Source organism: Engraulis encrasicolus, chromosome 21 (genome assembly GCF_034702125.1).
Source record: "Engraulis encrasicolus isolate BLACKSEA-1 chromosome 21, IST_EnEncr_1.0, whole genome shotgun sequence".
In the NCBI taxonomy this organism is placed as follows: Eukaryota; Metazoa; Chordata; class Actinopteri; order Clupeiformes; family Engraulidae; genus Engraulis; species Engraulis encrasicolus.
This window is the reverse complement of record NC_085877.1, coordinates 17,721,212-17,738,377: the sequence shown is the minus strand read 5'-3', so window position 1 is coordinate 17,738,377 and position 17,166 is coordinate 17,721,212. Positions and strand designations below refer to the sequence as shown.

At 43.1% G+C, this 17,166-nt stretch overlaps 2 protein-coding genes across 5 annotated transcripts in view; both read right to left on the bottom strand.

The window, feature by feature from the left end:
- Positions 1-572: 572 nt before the first annotated feature.
- Positions 573-13,211, bottom strand: ewsr1a (EWS RNA-binding protein 1a). Of its 4 annotated transcripts, none has more exons than XM_063186305.1 (16): positions 13,133-13,211; positions 11,919-11,955; positions 11,640-11,691; positions 11,225-11,363; positions 10,696-10,894; positions 9,888-10,186; positions 9,580-9,769; positions 5,265-5,302; positions 4,481-4,504; positions 4,238-4,353; positions 3,748-3,877; positions 3,223-3,342; positions 2,704-2,869; positions 2,215-2,318; positions 1,308-1,584; positions 573-1,003 (listed from the first exon to the last, which is right to left on the bottom strand). In XM_063186305.1, the coding sequence occupies exons 1-16, from the start codon at positions 13,146-13,148 to the stop codon at positions 964-966; spliced, it is 1,947 nt and encodes a 648-aa protein (XP_063042375.1). In that variant the 5' UTR covers positions 13,149-13,211; the 3' UTR covers positions 573-963. The 4 variants fall into 4 exon arrangements, with proteins under 4 accessions (XP_063042375.1, XP_063042377.1, XP_063042378.1 ...); XM_063186307.1 differs by having other exon boundaries at positions 10,696-10,891; XM_063186308.1 differs by having other exon boundaries at positions 11,225-11,360.
- Positions 13,212-13,623: 412 nt separating this feature from the next.
- The window catches only part of atp6v0a2a (ATPase H+ transporting V0 subunit a2a), a 29,404-nt gene continuing 25,861 nt past the window's right edge, over positions 13,624-17,166 (bottom strand). Inside the window, exons 21-22 of the mRNA XM_063186304.1 lie at positions 16,696-16,867; positions 13,624-14,480 (exon numbers count right to left, since the gene is read on the bottom strand). Coding sequence (XP_063042374.1) covers positions 14,378-14,480; positions 16,696-16,867 — 275 coding nt within the window. The 3' untranslated portion in view covers positions 13,624-14,377. The remainder of the gene's footprint in view (positions 14,481-16,695; positions 16,868-17,166) is intronic.

The following is a 17,166-nucleotide window of genomic DNA, read 5'->3' as shown; positions in this document are numbered from 1 at the left end:
GTGAAAATCTGAGTTGTAGAGATGAATGTATTAAGACAAACAACAGTAGAGCTGAGCAGCATTGTAACATGGGGGCTCATAATGCTGGTGAAGAGCAAGACGTTATAAAGAAGAGACAACAGGTAACCATAACGGTTCAGATGCAGTTAAGCCTCTCGTCTTTAGTGGAACGTTTTGCACAGCCCGAGAGGCGAAGGGTGCTTTGTTCAGCTGCTCATGTAGGCTTTCAGAAAACAGTCCAAGCAGATGGTAACAAAAACACACATGGGACATTACTCCGTGACATGGGCAATGCTCCCAAAATAAGACATCACATTATTTCTGCCATATGACGTTCATTTGCAGGCCAGGACATTATGCAAGTGCTTGCTTGACCTCCTTGTGAGTTGACAATGTGAGGGACATAACTAGCCTCAAGTCTTAAATCTACTTAAAAGCCATCTTTGCACTTCCCAATAGTGCCGTCAACAGACCACCATTGATGGGGCATGGTCTGAAATTGCTCAAGCCTTGAGTGCTTTAGTTTGCTGAATTCAATGTTGAATCTTATTGAACAATACTCGGAAGCAGTCTTCTTTTATCAGTTTTTATTGAACATTTTTTTGTACATCGGACATGAGAGGATGGTGGATAGAGATTAAAAAAACTGCTTGAGACAAAATTCCACAAAAGTACCTCCCCAGTCCCCAGGAATATGATTTGCAGTCCAAAAAAGCATGCATTTGCCACTAGACATACCTGCACAAACGTAAAGACAAAAAAAAGAAAAACTAGGAAAACTTTTAAAAAAGATAAACATAAAATACAAAAAGTTCACTGTTGACTGGCTGCGGAGCTAACCGCTCCTGTGCTAATAACACCTGTTATAAATATGGAATTCTGTGACTTAAAATCACTTTGGACATATCATGTCAGGATTTGTTTTGTGTGTTTTTTTTTTTACAAGTGTGTGCATGTGTGTGTTTAGTAGGGTCTGTCCCGTCGCTCTTGGCGATGATCACCCCTGGAAAAAAAGGAAAAGATTTTTCAATTAGAAAAGCAATTGTGAATTGAGATTGTGGCTCATGAAGGATCAGATTCAACAAGTTAATTCACCCACTAATTCAATGTAAAAAAATCATCATATAAAAAATTATAGTCATTGATCGTGCTACAGAATTGTTATTTATTCTCTATACGCAAGGTTCTAGCATAAGCTCCCACACATTCAACAAACATTTCAAATTAGACATTCTTCACAGGTTTTAGTCAATATTTTTCATTTTGCTGCAATATTGAGTATCATCATCATAAGTCGTCTTACGTACTTCATGTCCATCATCTTGCCAGGTGGTCCCATGCCTCGTCCTCGGCCGCGTCCGCCCATGTCATCCATGGGGGGTCCCCCTCGACCCCGGGGGCCTCCGAAGCCGCCGCGGTCCATACCACGTCCCCCGCGGAACCCAGGTCCACCGCCGCGGTCGCCGCCTCTGCCTCCCCTGAAACCACCTGGTCCTCCGGGGGGCCCGCCGGGGCCGCCCATCCCGCCGCGGTCCATCCCACGACCCCCTCTCATGCCGGGCCCGCCACGGCCACGCTCACCCCCTTGACCACACAAGACAGCAGAACAGCACGGTTAGCACCGTGTTAACACAATCACAGTATACTCCACACCATTACCTGGATTCATTAGTTATAATTCAGTGCCACATATTCCAATGATCTGGTTTCACAGGTCTTATTCAGCCAGGTGACTGTCTGGTTGCATGATCACCTGGTTGAACAAGACAGGCAACACCAGGTGATGAAATATACGGTATGGCACTGCATTGCAACTGATGAATCCAGGTTGTCCATCGCTGTTTCCTATTGGGCCATTGGCGCTTTTAAAATCAGACGGCTGGGTGGCGCAACCAAAGCGCATCAATTAATTACATGGAATGACTGCTTTTTATATACAGGATGCAGCAATACCAATTTAATCAAATGTATACAACAATCAAATCCGCTGTGGTTGCACCATCTCACTCTTGCTACCAAGAACATAAACGATCCTACTAAATCTGAATCCACCGGTGTATTTGACCTCGACTACTGAATTCACCAGACTAGAACATCTCGGACGTGACATCCGCAGTCATATCCGATTACTTAATCACTGTGTCTAGATGTAAGGAGTGGGGGCGAGTCCTGTGTGTAGCACCGGGATGGGAGTGGTGCCAGTGTGTGACTCACCTGGGGGGCCTCCTGCGAAGGGAGGGGGGCCAAAGCCTTCGGGTTTGGGCGCTTTGCATTGGTTACACTCCGTCCTCCATGCAAAGTTTTGGTTGCCACAGCCACTGTAAAGTACATCACAAGCATTTAACTCCCAAGTCATTCCAGTAGTTGTACCTTTTTTTTTAAAAGCCATTAAAAAAAAAAAAAAAGATCCCATTTCAATCAAAAGCCAAATATCTCTTAATATATATAATATCTAATAAAGGTGGGGTTGCAGGTATGACATCACGTTGGGGGAACTGTCCCAGGATTCTAAGGTTCTACATAGACACCTATGAGCCTGCGGAAACCCCAACGTGATGTCATAATAGTACATTTTCTAAAAATGGTTAACCTGCCACCCCACCTATATAATATGTCTTCATATAACTTTTTTGCAAAGAGTGTACACAAACAAATGGCATCATCAAAACATAAACACAAGAGAATGTGAGGAGAACTGCTTACGCGTTGGGGCACTGCCAGTCTCCGGCTCTGGGCTGCATGTTGCCCCCGGTGGGTCCTCCACGCCCCATCCCCCTGGGTCCGCCACGGGGCATCGGGCCTCCACGCTCTCCTCCACCACCACCACGTCCCATGCCCATCCCCATAGGACCGCCACGGCCCATCATACCTGATGGCAGAGAAGTGCATTACTGAGTGGCATTCCAACCACAACAAGCCATAGTTATTTACTATAATGGAAATCTACAACTTGGTACAGAGTATGAGCAGCTAGCCTCTGGCAGGCGATTCAGAGTCCCAGTTAAAAACAAGGAAAGGTTTCTGAACAGTTGTAAGTTCTCTTATTCCAATGTCTGAAGTTATAGGCTTCAAGTCATTAACAAACTACCGTCATTGTAATGCCATATATGCATGTATGAGATGTAGGGTGAGTTAAGGGTGAGATTTAAACGTGCAACACTTCTCTTGAAACTATCAATCTCACTAATCATTAGGCCACGGCTGCCTAGTTAAGAGTCTTACCTCCGCGGCCCATCATGCCTCCCCTGTCTCCTCTCATGGGCATCCCTGGCATCCCCATGCCCATCATTGGCTTCCTGCGCGCCATGGACACCTTCAGCTTCTTGCCCTGGAAGTCTTTACCTGCAGGCACAGGACAGGGGACACATGTAATCAACATCCAAGAGACACCCCATTCAACAATAGAAACACGTACTTAGCAATCAGGTTAGAAATAAAGGAAGTCCATCTCTACTAATTTGGCAAGTTCTAACAATTTTACAATATATAATTAAATTCCAAAAAGCTTTACTGTCCAACATGTTGCCATGGTAGAAAATTGACTTTTGATTGAAAGCTTCCGTTCTGCGTGTGAAGTGACTGATTGAAATTGTATATGTCCGATTGCATGTTAATAGCATTGTATTCATTTTGGCGCATTCATTCATTCTACATTCGGAGCTTATGAACCATCATAGCGTTTAATGCCAACAAGAAAAACGACATGCTTCCAGGTGACTTGCGAACTCTATCTGGTTATTGTCTTACCATCGAACCACTCCACCGCAGCCTTGGCAGAGGGCGGCTCCTCGTATGACAGGGTGGCATCTCCCTTGTTCTTGCCCGAGTCCTTGTCTTTGTAGAGGTTGATAGCAGGTAGTCCTGTGCGCTTGTTTATCTGAAACAACAACATGCCATACAAAGATAAGAGCCCATCCTCAGATATGATAACTGGACCACAATGCAACACACATTCTTCAGGGTGGGACCACTACTTAAATCAGGTTGTGCGACTGCTGGCCAATTATTTGTCCATTTTAAACGAATAACAGAATTAAATGAACATTTTTATATTAAATACCGCACACATACGCTTATCGTTACTCCAACAAGCATGATCACATCAACTTCCCGTCATCTCAGGCAACATTTTAAGACCAATTAGCAACTGCTTGCTAGAAATCTTACAAGTAGCATCTACGTGGCAGCGGACAGCTTTTGCAGGCCCATAACAAAGTCATTCCCCCTCTCCTCTTACCCTGATGACACCGCTGTGCTTGAAGAACTCAGCCATCTCCTCCGTGGTGGCGCTCTCCGTCAGGCCCGTGATGTAGATGGTGCTGTTCTCAGAGTCATCCTGCTCCTCGGGTCGGCCTACAGAAGGAAACACCAAGAGAACACAAAGAGGGAGATGTGTAAATACATAGACCAGGGATTCTGCAACTGGGGCACTGAAACCATATTACACAGTATCACTTTAAAAAGGAAATATTTCACTTACCCATGGCCATGTCTGGGTCGAATCCTGGGTCGTGATAAGCAGGAGGAGGACATCGGAGGGAGGGGAGGGAAAAAAACAACGTCAGTTTGCATGTCAGATGTCCCCACTAACTCTTTCTCTACTGTTCCTGAAGCAACATTAACCCGAGACACTTCTGTTAATCTGCTCATTTAGAAAAAATAGCACCTTTGAAGACATGCCCTTGACATTGATGCGTTTGCAAAAAATGTGGAATCTGAGTTGGTCAACTTCCCCCCAAAAAAAAAACTAGTCAGGAAAACCACTGTGAAGTGTCATTGCTCCTACGGAGTATCTGCATATGTAAAAAATGTGGTTTGAGAACCATTGGACAACCAGACCCAAAAAGTGTAATCCGTAACTAAAATTTTGTATATGTGGACTGTAGTGAACACAGAAAATGACTTGAGTGACCCTGTCCACCAAAATGTTTTGGCAGTTTTTGACCTTACTTGTAATATCTTTGAATGGCATTTTGTCTGAACACTTTGTAAAAACACACCTTGAAAAGTTGTTTACACCATTGTCATTTTAACACTGAGTTCAATGTGTGTTACAACCCCTTAGTGGAAAAACACAGGACTACTGGCCAGCAGTAGTTTTCTTTTGCCTTTTGTCAGTGTTCCCCCAAAATTGTATTTAAAACCCCCTGAACTAATACATCAACACCCAAACAGTCAGTGATGGTAAAACAGTACACAAATATTTTTGAAATAGTTTTTGAAAAATAGAATCTAGTGTATGTTCTTTGAACTCTTAAACTTACCACCAGGCTTACTGAAGCCACCTCTGTCTCCAGTGATGCTGAGGGGGGAGTAAGCGAAGATATGAAGGCGATATCCCTTTAAACAGCCACTTCAGGACCACAATGATTGGTAGGGGGGTAACTGAGGCAACCAAAACAGGGCCTAAGGCCTTACAACTCTTCCCCACCCAAATATGATTATCTCCATTGTAGAATAGTGGGGTGAGGGGGCTGAGTTTTGGGAGTTACAGCATAGTAAGCCTTGGGCTCATCCCTGTCTAGTGTCTACATACAACTTTCTCACAGGTAAGTGGCTGACACAGTTCTGAAGTTAAACGTCTATGGTTGTCATGAAAAGTGGGGTGATGGCAATCTTTATTCCCAAAAGGGGACAAACCCCCAACGCTTTCTTTGTTGGTTACACAAGAGAGGAGGCGATCATTTCAGAGGCAGCGGTACGCACATTGCATCAGCTCCCAGAGTATCGTGCGGTGTGAAGCTCACACTGCATTCATGCAGCACAACATCAATTGCTGTGTAGCGCTACAACTCTGGCAGAGATGAGTCATCATTTTAAGATGAAAAAAAAAATATGCCACACTCACTCCCAAGCTGAGGCCAAATGTTTAATTTTCTGAAAACGTCCATGTTTTTGCTCTGTGACCTGAGGAAGGCCAGTTGTGGCCAAAACATTATCACCAAATTAAACATGTAGCTACAACTTGAGTATGCAGCCTTTTAAAGTGCTGTATCGGGTCGACTGGCTTGCACCACCTTTTCTGGTGTGCGTTTAGCACCTTCATTAATGAGACATGAGTCATTATGGCTGTTATGCCTTAAGACTCTGGATACCGTACCGCCACTTCTGAAACTACAGCCTTACAAAGTTGTTACATGCAAGTTAATTCAAAATGAAAGACAAATAAATTACACCATTTTCTTTTGATCTTACAATGTCTCACCATTAACACAAAATGTAATTGTTGTGAATGTAGCAAAAAAAAAAAACCCATTATTATGTGTATATTACATTGTGAATGATATCTAATTCTTTATAAACAAAGACAAAAAAAGTTGTGTTATTGGTTATGTGACCACACTTCTTTTGTTTCTCAAACACCCGTTTGTTCTTCATTGTAAATGTTGTCCCCTCTCTTTCTCTCTATAGGCTTCCGGCCCACACTCAAATCTGAGCTGTGGCACTTGTAAAAGTAAAGATGTGTTTACATGGCTCTCTCACTGTTACCTGTAGCATATAAATGCGACAAAGCATGTTAAAGAAAAATGTTCAGAATAACACTTGCACAAAAAAGACATTAGCAATCCAAGTTCATGTAAAATTCTTTAAAAAAATACACAGTTCAGATAAAATGTTGCACCCCTTGCTTTTTTAAAAACCTTTTAGTAGGAGGGGGGAGGAAGGTGAATGCCATGGCTGAGCTTGTGTGCGTGTTTTCTACAACATACTCATTCCCAAACCGTGGGAAAAAAAAAAAAAAAAGAAAAAAAAACAAAGCTACAAAATTTACTAGACACGATTGAGTTTCAATCATCAAAACATGGCGTTTTACCATCAGGCTATAGAACAAAGTCATCCCACAACTTTTGCTCCACAGCATTCACCTTCAAAAGCAACCTTCTTAAAGTTTAACTTCCCATATGCATGGTCATACCCCATTAAACACTAACATACCGTAGGATCATTAAAATGTGTAATCAATTCCTAAGCAAAAAAGTGTATGTATGAAAAAGGACTATATTCCCACCAAGAATGTGAAAAAAGTATTCTAAGGAAATGAAACCAGAACGTATGCCTTTGAAAATGTATCATGAGACACATGTTAGGTGATCTGACAAGATTTTTAACCTCATAAAGCTGCTACAATTTACCACCAGATCAATATAAGTATATGGAATATGGTTGTGTAAAAAACAGGAGCAGTAAAGTATTCACCTTGGACCCCTGAAATGAGTTTTGCACTCAAGTGAAAATTCAAATGTTTTTTGGACACTGGTTAACCCTTTTACTGCCTCTGTAGGAGCAGTCGTCTGCCTCTAGTTTTTCTCTCCTCCAAAAGAGCACCCTTTAAATTTCAAAAAAATCACTTGCATGTACGACTAACCAATATATATTTCTTTAGACAAAGCCTTGGTGAACAAAAACATCCTTTTATCCAAAAGATTAAATAAAATTGCCCCATCCTAAATAATTTATCTACCCAAAACCACATCTACCATCTTACCTTAAGCCAATCAGGGGAGGGCTGAGAGCAAAAACCCTATGCATTTTATGTTGGTCTATTCATTAAAGGTGCACTGGGCAGGATGGTGGACAGAGTAGGTATTGCAACTAGTAAGCTTCTCATTGAAACTGAGCTGCCCGTAATCAAATTTGATCTTATCTTATTTACTAAATAATTAAATAATATTTAGAAATATGATTTAAGTATACAGTAAATTTTGCAGCTAAAATGGCAGAAAAAATCTAAATGGCAGACAGGGAGATCCATCTTTTCATGCATCAAAAGTGCAATGTTCCCCATCATAATGAATACTTAAAATGTTATGGTGGTGAAAGCCTTCGTGAAAAAGGTATTTGGAATGGGCAGCGGCAGCTTGAATTGTCGAAAAATCTGCTAAAAATATTACACATTGTCAGGGCTCTAAATTAACACACGCCAACCCGCCAAACACGGGTGAAAAATCATTTTGGCTGGTAGAAAAAATGACCTACCCGCCCATTTGGCTAGTAGCGTCCGAGTACAGTAAATTGTGAACGGTAAACCGCTGCTTGTATGACAACGATACGGCAAGATTTCCTACATTACCCATAAACACTCCCGTCATGACCCCACCCCACCGTGAGCTTTCCGAAGCAGCAGCCACTTCATGCTGCTGTTGCGCGCGCCAGGACAGAACGCATTTCAGAGCTCTTGTGCGCTCACACTATTTTGACAGGCATCTCTCCTCTGCTCCTGTCGCTTTCGCTCCACCACTTTTAACGTCACTATTAGGCCTACTGTTACTATTAGCATTCACAGACATAGAACCTTGCTCTAACAGGCTGCCTTTTTAAGCTGCTCGGACCTGACTGAAGAGTTTCAAAAACAGGAGTGTTGTGGAACGAAATTGCGACAAGGGCAGAGGAGGAGAACGGGCTGTCAGAGTAGTGTGAGCGTAGCTGTCAGTTGTCGTCTGAAATGTTTTAAGTCCTGGCGCAACTAAGTTGGAAAGCCCACGCCATCGGAAAGAAAGGCAGACCTTATGCCCGTGCGAGTAGGCTACGTGCGCTACGTACGCTATGGAAATAACAAAGGAAGCTAACTTTTCCGTGATATTATTTGCTTTTAGTTAAACATAGCGTAGGCTTCTTGTTATTTTGTTGCGCATGGTAGAGAAGAGCTCCTGGAGGAAATAATGGTGCCTATAGCGTCATATTGTAGGCCTAGGCCACATAAACACACAGCACACACGACATCATATCCATTATTGCACAACGTGTGTGCGCGTGTGTGTGTGTTGACCTCTCCTCTCCTCTTCTTTTCCTCTCATCTCTTCTCATTCCTTGGAGCGAGAGGTTTTGTAGTGTTTGGCTGTGTGTTTGGTTTAAAGGTCTGTTGTGTGTGTGGCTTGTGTGATGTGATTCATTGTTTTCAGAGGTAAAAATAAGAATAAGAAGTTAAAAAAGTATATATAATATGCTTATTATAGACCTAGTATGTAGGCCTATAGTGTTTATGTGTTGTGGACATTTGAATAAAATAACCATAATAATAATAATAATAATAATAATAATGTAAAAAAAACACAACTAGCCTAACGCATAGCCTATTTTGGCAAGATTAAAAAATGGCTAGTTGAAGTCCTGTTTGGCTGGTAAGAAAAAAGGTCTACTAGCCAAATTGGCTGGTGGTGGAAAAAGTTAATTTAGAGCCCTGCACATTGTACCTTAAAACAAGTCCAAAGACTTGCATAAATGTAAAAATATGGGTATTCCAAGGAAGCATGTGACAACAGCTCCAAAGAGGAGCAGGTCTGTTCCTTGGAAACTTGCATTGCGATGGGAGTGACTTATCACTAGGGTTGTGGGTCCCTGCCATCACACCAACTGCTACACACATCTATCCCTACAGTTTCACCATTTTTTTCTTTTTTGTTTATTGCCAATACAGCAACTGTAGCCATTAAATTGTCAAGACTGGATTTTCTTACTTTTATTAAGTATTTGGAAAAAGGGTCTTGTTTGCCCTCAGCCCTTGTGATGGCTTCAATCCGCACCTGAGGAGGGAAAAGCTGATTAGGGAAACGGAGGAGAGAGCGCCACACGAGCACTTACCCCATGCCTCCTCTGCTCATGCCGCCTCGCATGCCGGGCAGTCCGCCACGCATTCCTCGCTCAAAGCCCCCACGGCCTCGCCCCCCGCGCTCCCCCCCACCCATGCCACGGCCCTCCCCGTAGCCACCGGGGTCCGCGCCCGAGTAGCCGCCGCTGCCCATGCCGTTGGAGTGCTCCTGCCTGTAGTTACCTGCAACACAGAGAGAAGAAAAGCGCTCAGGACATTAATGCTGCCGGGAGCACCTGTGCTACACAAACTTTTAGACCGGCTGAATTCTTTTTTGAGGGCACAGAGTCCCAATACTTACTGTACTGGTTGGGAGGTTTGTACTCGGCCTGCTGTCCGTATCCGCCGCCCTGGCCTCCCTGCTGGCCGTACTGGCTGGCAGGGGGTTGCCCGTAGGATCCTGAGGGCGGGGGGTAGGAGGGGGGCTGTTGCTGCTGCTGCGGCGGGGCCTGCTGCTGACCATAGGCACCGTGCTGGCCGTAGGCCTGCTGCTGCCCATAGCCCCCCTGCTGAGGCTGCTGCCCATAGGAGCTCTGCTGAGGCTGCTGGCCATACGAGCTCTGGTCGTAGCCCTGCGTCTGCTGACTGCTGGCACCGTAGCTGTGGAAGAGGAGGAGGAAATGACAGTAGAGTTAAATAAGTATGACAAAGAATGACAAGTTGACTAATCTAAAAAGGCACAGAGAGCTAGTTCGACGAGTTCTGGTCGTAAATATAGTTGAATAAGAATGACTGGACGAATGCAAAACGACCTGTATGCTACAAAACTGTGGTATTCCAACTGGACTGAACAGACCAGAAACGGCAAAAACAGCGGAAGATTCAACTTTGAACGTTCCATCAGGGAAAACAATCAACCACTTGTGTTTGGCATTCTGTTCAATGCCGCCAAACTGAGTCAAAGCTGATTGCATATCTTTAGCAACTTATATTTTGACGCCCTCAATGCCAGAACCACTTTTGCCGCTTTCAACGCTGGCTCTTCCATACAATGTCAATTACTTCTGCCGTTTTTACTGCCTACGGTCTGCTCCAACAATAAGTTTAAAAAAAAAAAAAACAATGACTGATTTAACAAAACCACACCCTATATCCAGCCAAATTCTTACCTGGGCGGCGCGGAAGCAGCCTGCTGCTGGCCGTACCCGGGGTAGGCCTGCTGACCACCGTACCCGGACTGGGCCCCGTAGCCGGACTGGGCGGTGTTGGCCGAGGCGGAGGCACCGGACGAGTCGTAGCCTCCAGCGCTGTACGACTGCACCGGCTGCCCATAGCCCTGAGGGGCAGCAGGAGCTGCGTTGTACGCTGCTGAGGGGAGAGAAGGGAGAACACACAGGGTGTTTACCATCACAATGTGTTAACAGGTTAACTGTGTAGAGAGAAAGGGAAAGAAGAGCAAGCAGAACAGAGACCGTTTAAATAGGAATGAAGGCTTAAGAGACAGGCTAGTCCAAAGGGATGTATTGGAAAACTTTGTTACAACAATTTAGCGAGGCAGACACAAAAATAAATGTTCTAGTTGTAGGCCTCTTCTTCAAGACAAATGTTGGTTACATTGACTACACTCTTGTTTACTTCAGGCAAGAAATATAAGGTATTATAACACCTCTATCCGGGGAGTATAATGTTTGCACTGACCTGCAGCTGGCTGCTGCTGGCCATAGGAGCTACCATAGGCCTGCTGGGAGTAGCCCCCTGAAGCGTTACCCGCCGGCGGGTAGGCAGACTCCGCTGGCTGGCTGTAGGAACCGTAGCCCTGCTGCTGCCCATAGGCCTGCTGGAACATGAAATATTTGCAGGTCAATAATAAGACACTTACACAACAGGGAGGCTAATTCATGGCACTAATGCTTCCGTAGCCTAGAATTAAATCGACAGCAGCTTTTCAAAGGGGTGACAAGGCTTCATTTGTACAATTCTCCATTTAGCACACACATACATGTACAATGAAACATACATCAACAGTTGTAAGTGGGCTCCCATTCCTAAAATTATGCAAGATATCTCTTCCACTGATATGAAGGCAGCAGGAGCCGGAATTAATTCAACTCACCTGTGTGGCCTGCCCATAAGACTGAGAGGGTTGGGCTCCGTAAGAGCCATACCTGAAACAAAGAGGTGGGGTGTTGAATTGACTGCATCTCTATAACACTCCTCTACTCCTTGGGCATTCAAAGCATTTTAAAATGCATTGCCTCACATTCATACATTGTGCTGCAAGGTTGCCATGAATTCCACTTTATGTGATGCATAATGATTGCTGGACCTCAAGACCATTGCAGGCCACACACACCAACTCGAGGTAATAAGAAGTCAGAATACCGGTACTCACCCTTGTTGGGCAGCAGGCTGCCCGTATGAACTGTAATCTGAAAGGAGACGAAACGAGTTAGCCCCCACACACGTTATCACAACTGGCGACCTTGACACAGAAGTCCTAAAAAAAAATGCTAAATGTTCTATATTTCAACGAGGCTTTGTAATACTCAGCGGGAAACGGAAATATGCGTGGTAGCAGGTTTGCAGTCAACTGTCTGGATTTATCACACGCCCACTCACTGGCGTTTCATAGTTGCAAAGAAGTGAACTAGCATCCCATATGTTGGCGTTCAATTGCACAATGGGGACTGACAAAACACGAACTTTAAATGCAATCTTATTTATAAAATAAAATAAAAAAAAAGACCCCTTGAGCGTGTACAGTGATTTGAGCATGCATTTATAAGAAATTCGCAATAACTTGGGGTTCATGTGTGACTTCCTACTCTATGTTAACGACAGCAGTAGTCGCACAAGATAGAGCAATCCAACGTGGAAGTGCAACTGTATATTCGACAACGTTACTTTAAAAATACACATTTAGAACCACATCAGGAAATATTCAGCAAAAAGACGGACTCCTTCCACATTCACTGGCCACGTGATCAACCGCCATTTCATTTTAAACAAAACGCTGCGTGCTCCTCGGGGGCACAATAACTCTTCAACTTTGTCAAACACCTCATAATCCTCGTCCTTTTCAAATGGTGAAATTATAGGGCTTTACACACTACCAAATACACTATATCGATACACCCCCGCTCTTTGGCGGCCTTTTTTTTTGCCGATTCAGGTTAAGCATATAGCTACACTGCTAAACCGGTTGCTAGAGATTAGCTTTTGCTAATCACCGGCAAGAATGTTATTGAGTAATGAGTAATTTAGAGTGGTATCAATCTTTTAAATTGAACCCAAGTAGAGCTCTCAATCAACAGAAGCCTAATTGAGAACTAGATGAACATATGTCCTTAGTATCCAAACAGTACTAAAAACCAGCTTGGTTGAATCTCGTCCCTATGGCTGCAACATGGTTAGCGCCTCCCATCCCCCACACACAGGTACGTATGTGTCCATTTAGCTTTAGCTTGCTAACCAAACAAAAGGCCAGAAATACTACAGCATACCTTGGTGAAACCACATATCGTGTGAGTACACTTAGTAAATGCAAACAAAATTGTTAAACCGAATAAACAAACAAAAACCCGTATAAATACTGTGTTTTCTTACCCGCTGCAGACGCCATTTCGAGTGTTCTTCACGAGAACAGCACAACCCCTGATTCTGCGCGGTGTGCGCTTGCGTAGTACTTCCTTGGAATGTACCAACGACCTGGTGATATAATTTCTAGCCCACAAAATAAGCTGTGTGCAATAATTTGTATCCAAAAACAATAACATTTGGATCAATATCATTATAATATTACAATCAATTGACAAGCATAATATGCAAATACAGGTGATAGACTGGTATAATCTGGAGAAATAAAATGGAATCTTCCACCGGTGGCCTACTTTTTTCTTCGTCGGGTGTTGACCAAAGAGATTACAAAGGCCTCTCAATTGTGTCAGGTCAAGATCAGTCAGACCTGTGGCTTTTTTTTTTTTTTTAGGATGGAATTGTTCGTGTTAGGGGTGCAATTCAATTCATACACAACACTGGGGAACAGCTAAAAGTGAATAAAGACACCAACACAGTGTTTTAAAAATACAAACATTCCATAGTTTCAACCAATTTCAGCATATTTTTATTATCACAATTGCCTCTGTGTATGCCAGTTTATTACATTTCTACAAAAGAACCCCCAAAATCCATAATGTTGCTACAGTGTTTGACTTACCCGACTTTCCTTATCACATCTCTTTTGTGCAAAATATCATGTTTTTCTTCACTTAATTTTGAGGTGTACAATAAATATATGGCAATCCAGAGGAATCCTCTTCATAGTTTGAAGTACAATCAATCACATTCATTGCAGCACTGAAGCCCACCCATTGAATAACAGGCCTATATGGCACTTGCTTTAAAGTTTGATATGACCACACAGAATAATACATTAGCCTGAGCCCAATTATTCCATAATGGTTTTGGCCCCGTCTATTTGGGAAAATAATCTAAATATTTGTTAAAAAGCAGAAAACGTTATAGCAATCTAAAACTGGTCAAAGAGTATGCAATATTATGTGTGGCAACTGACACAAAAATGTGTTTTTTGACCATTTTGAACAACATTTTGCTTCTTTTTTTCACGGAACTATGAGAGATTATCATCGTTTTCCAAATAAGCGTGATATGGATGCTTCTGTCGAAGGCATTGGTGCAGCCGGTGGTCATACAGTAAGTATAAAATCACGTCTTGATGGTAGAAATCTGCAGCATTGTGGAGTCAACAGCAATAACCATATATGGTCAACAGCAATAACCATATTATCCTCCTGGCTCCCTGCTGATTACAGAGTCCTATGCAGGTGTATTTCACAGCAGTCCGTCTTGTTCGAAGATGGAAGGTAGCAGAGCAAAGTCAAACGGTGCAAACTTGATTCCTTGCCCACTGTAGAACTTGTTCTGGAACTCAACCCTGAAAAACAGAGACATAATTACAATGGAATATTATGCTGGTAGCAACATTACACCAAATACATATTTTATTCATACTGAATGACCTTAAACTGCATTAAAGCGTTAGAACCATAGAGGTAGAACATTAGACTAGAGGTGACACAGCAACTTGTGACAGCACTAGAAAATGGCAAGCGCAGCCTCCATCTTCCGTAGGTAGACATGTGCACTTCAGTCAAATCACATCAATGGAGAACACACCCAGCTCTGTCAAAAATGGCCTGAAACCGTGTGCCTATGAAGTGACACATTAATCAAGGACCAGATTTGAAATGTCAAGCTAAATACCAACTTAAATCATAGGTCGATAAAATACAATTTACAATTCATATTACTTAGGTAGATATGTAACAGCACTTTTCAACTATTGTATGGCGTGTCTATGGAAAATTTCAAATTATTAAGCCAATTTTTTTTTAAGAGGCGAGCCCCTTCTCCATCCATTTACATTGCTCAGGTCTATCTACAAATAATGGCTGCTGTGAATAAAGGGGAAGGGGTCCATGAGTGCATCCCAATATGTGTCCTTGCCTCCTCCACTTGTGCTTGTCTCCTCGTCCCGCCTCCTGGCCCCTCCTCCGTGGAGAAAACTATTAAGTTTCCCAGCTGTCGGCCTAGCCACAACAACTTTTGAGGGACTGTTTTTCATTCACCATCCCAATTGCAAATGAGAAAAAGACTTTACAATTGAGCTTTTGCAAGATATTGAAATATAATGCTGTTGTCAGTGATGTCATCATGACGAGAAGCAAGTGGAGGAGGCAAGTGGAGGAGGCAAGGTCACATATTGGGATGCACCCCTTGTATTGCCACCAATAAGGGGGCGGTGTCACCTCTAGTCTAATGTTCTACCTCAGGGATGTCAAACTCAGGCCCGGGGGCCAAATTTGGCCCGCGGAGCCATTTTATTTGGCCCGCGAGATCATTTCAAATGTGCATTACAGTTGGCCCACATACACCAGTAGAATTAAGATTTGAACATGAAAATGCGTATATCACAAGAATATGAGTGGGCCCAGACCATTGAAACAACTCAAACTCAAATGCATCAGAATATGTGCAGGCACATTTGAACTATGATGGGAATCTGTTTAAACATGAGCAATTTCAGTCCATTTTTGTAAAAAATATACATTGAGTTTGGCCCGCGACTTCGCTCCAGAATATGATTTTGGCCCTCGGTCAATTTGAGTTTGACACCCCTGTTCTACCTCAATGGGTAGAAGCAGAGCCATCTAATATCAGAGTTACGCCACTCCCATAGACCTCTATGGACCAATCTTTCCACAGCAATGGCGGCTCTTATGGAGCCTCACGGAGCGTTAACATGGAAATCCCCATTGACTTTAGTTCTATTAGAAGTTACTTAGTTCCAGGAGGTGGCCGTAGAACACAGAAAATGTGGTAAAGGTAATGTAATTTGTTTGTACTTAATCTTTGTTTGGTATGTGATGGTTCTGTGTTAGTTTCCAACGAACAGAAGTTTACTGTTAAGAAACATTTTAATCTACACGATTCACATCACCAACCGACTTCCTGGTCCCCGGTTTGCGCAACTCTGTTATTAGATGGCTCTGGGTAGAAGTACTGTAGATGTGATTTACATTTGTATGTAGTGGTGTGAAAAAAGGCGTGTCAGCAAAACATGTGTGGAGTTTCTTGAGGCCCAATCACACATACAGGTGAGACAAGCTGGACGTATGAAGGTATTGACAGACAGAATGTAAATATGTCTATAAGACAGACAAAGGATGTGAATAATATTATGTAGGGCTGGGCGAAATGACAATATGCATCATTATCATGGTAGAAGAGTGTCCATCGTGCCCTTTCTCCACTATCGTTTCTATCGTGATAAAGACGATGGTTTTACGACACGACACAATAAAGAAAAAGTAAAGAGAATAACTAAAAAGATACATTATTGTGGTATATCTGATATAGCGTTATCGTCATGTAAAGTAATCCATATATTGATACATGTTCTTCTCCCATATCGCCCAGCCCTTATATTATGTGTGCATATATTGTATGTACAAGTATAGTGTATATGTTTATGTATACAAGGCAAGCATGTGTGCGGGTGTGCATTTCCGTTTACGTGTCAGTGTGTTACGCGTGTGTGTGCGTATGTGCATGCGTGCATGTGCATATGTCTGAATAAAGCCCTTCACCAATGCAGTCGGAGGGCGTGTAGGAAAGCAGAGAGCCCCTCCATGATCAGCAGGATGGAGACGGTGAGCAGAGAGAAGATGGAGAAGGCCGGCACCAGGAACAGCAGGCCCAGCCTGGAGGGCACCCGGAAACCCACACGCATCACCATCTCCCACAGCACCTCCGACAGCTCTGGAGGGGAATTACAACATTCAGTTATTACAAGATTCAGGTGTTACAAGATTCAGGGTTTACGTATAAGATTCAGGCATTATAGCATTCAGTCATTACAGAGAACCACACCCAGAAACCCACACACATCACCATCTCCCATAGCACCTCTGACAGCTCTAAAGGGGAATTACGTGATGGTTAAGTGATACAGATGAATAGGTAAACCTGCAATTAATAGCCTGCATGTGACATTTTGAGAAATGAGGACTCTTTTTTTAAATTAGGGGCTTTTTATGCCTTTATTGACAGGACAGTGA

What these genes read in the sequence shown, in the direction of transcription:
- ewsr1a (XM_063186305.1), bottom strand. An exon ending in CAAACCTCCCAACCAGTACA is followed by an intron (nt 9,770 to 9,887) that starts GTAAGTATTGGG and finishes TCTGTGTTGCAG; the next exon opens with GTAACTACAGGCAGGAGCAC. An exon ending in CTTCGCAGGAGGCCCCCCAG is followed by an intron (nt 1,585 to 2,214) that starts GTGAGTCACACA and finishes TGTGTGGTCAAG; the next exon opens with GGGGTGAGCGTGGCCGTGGC.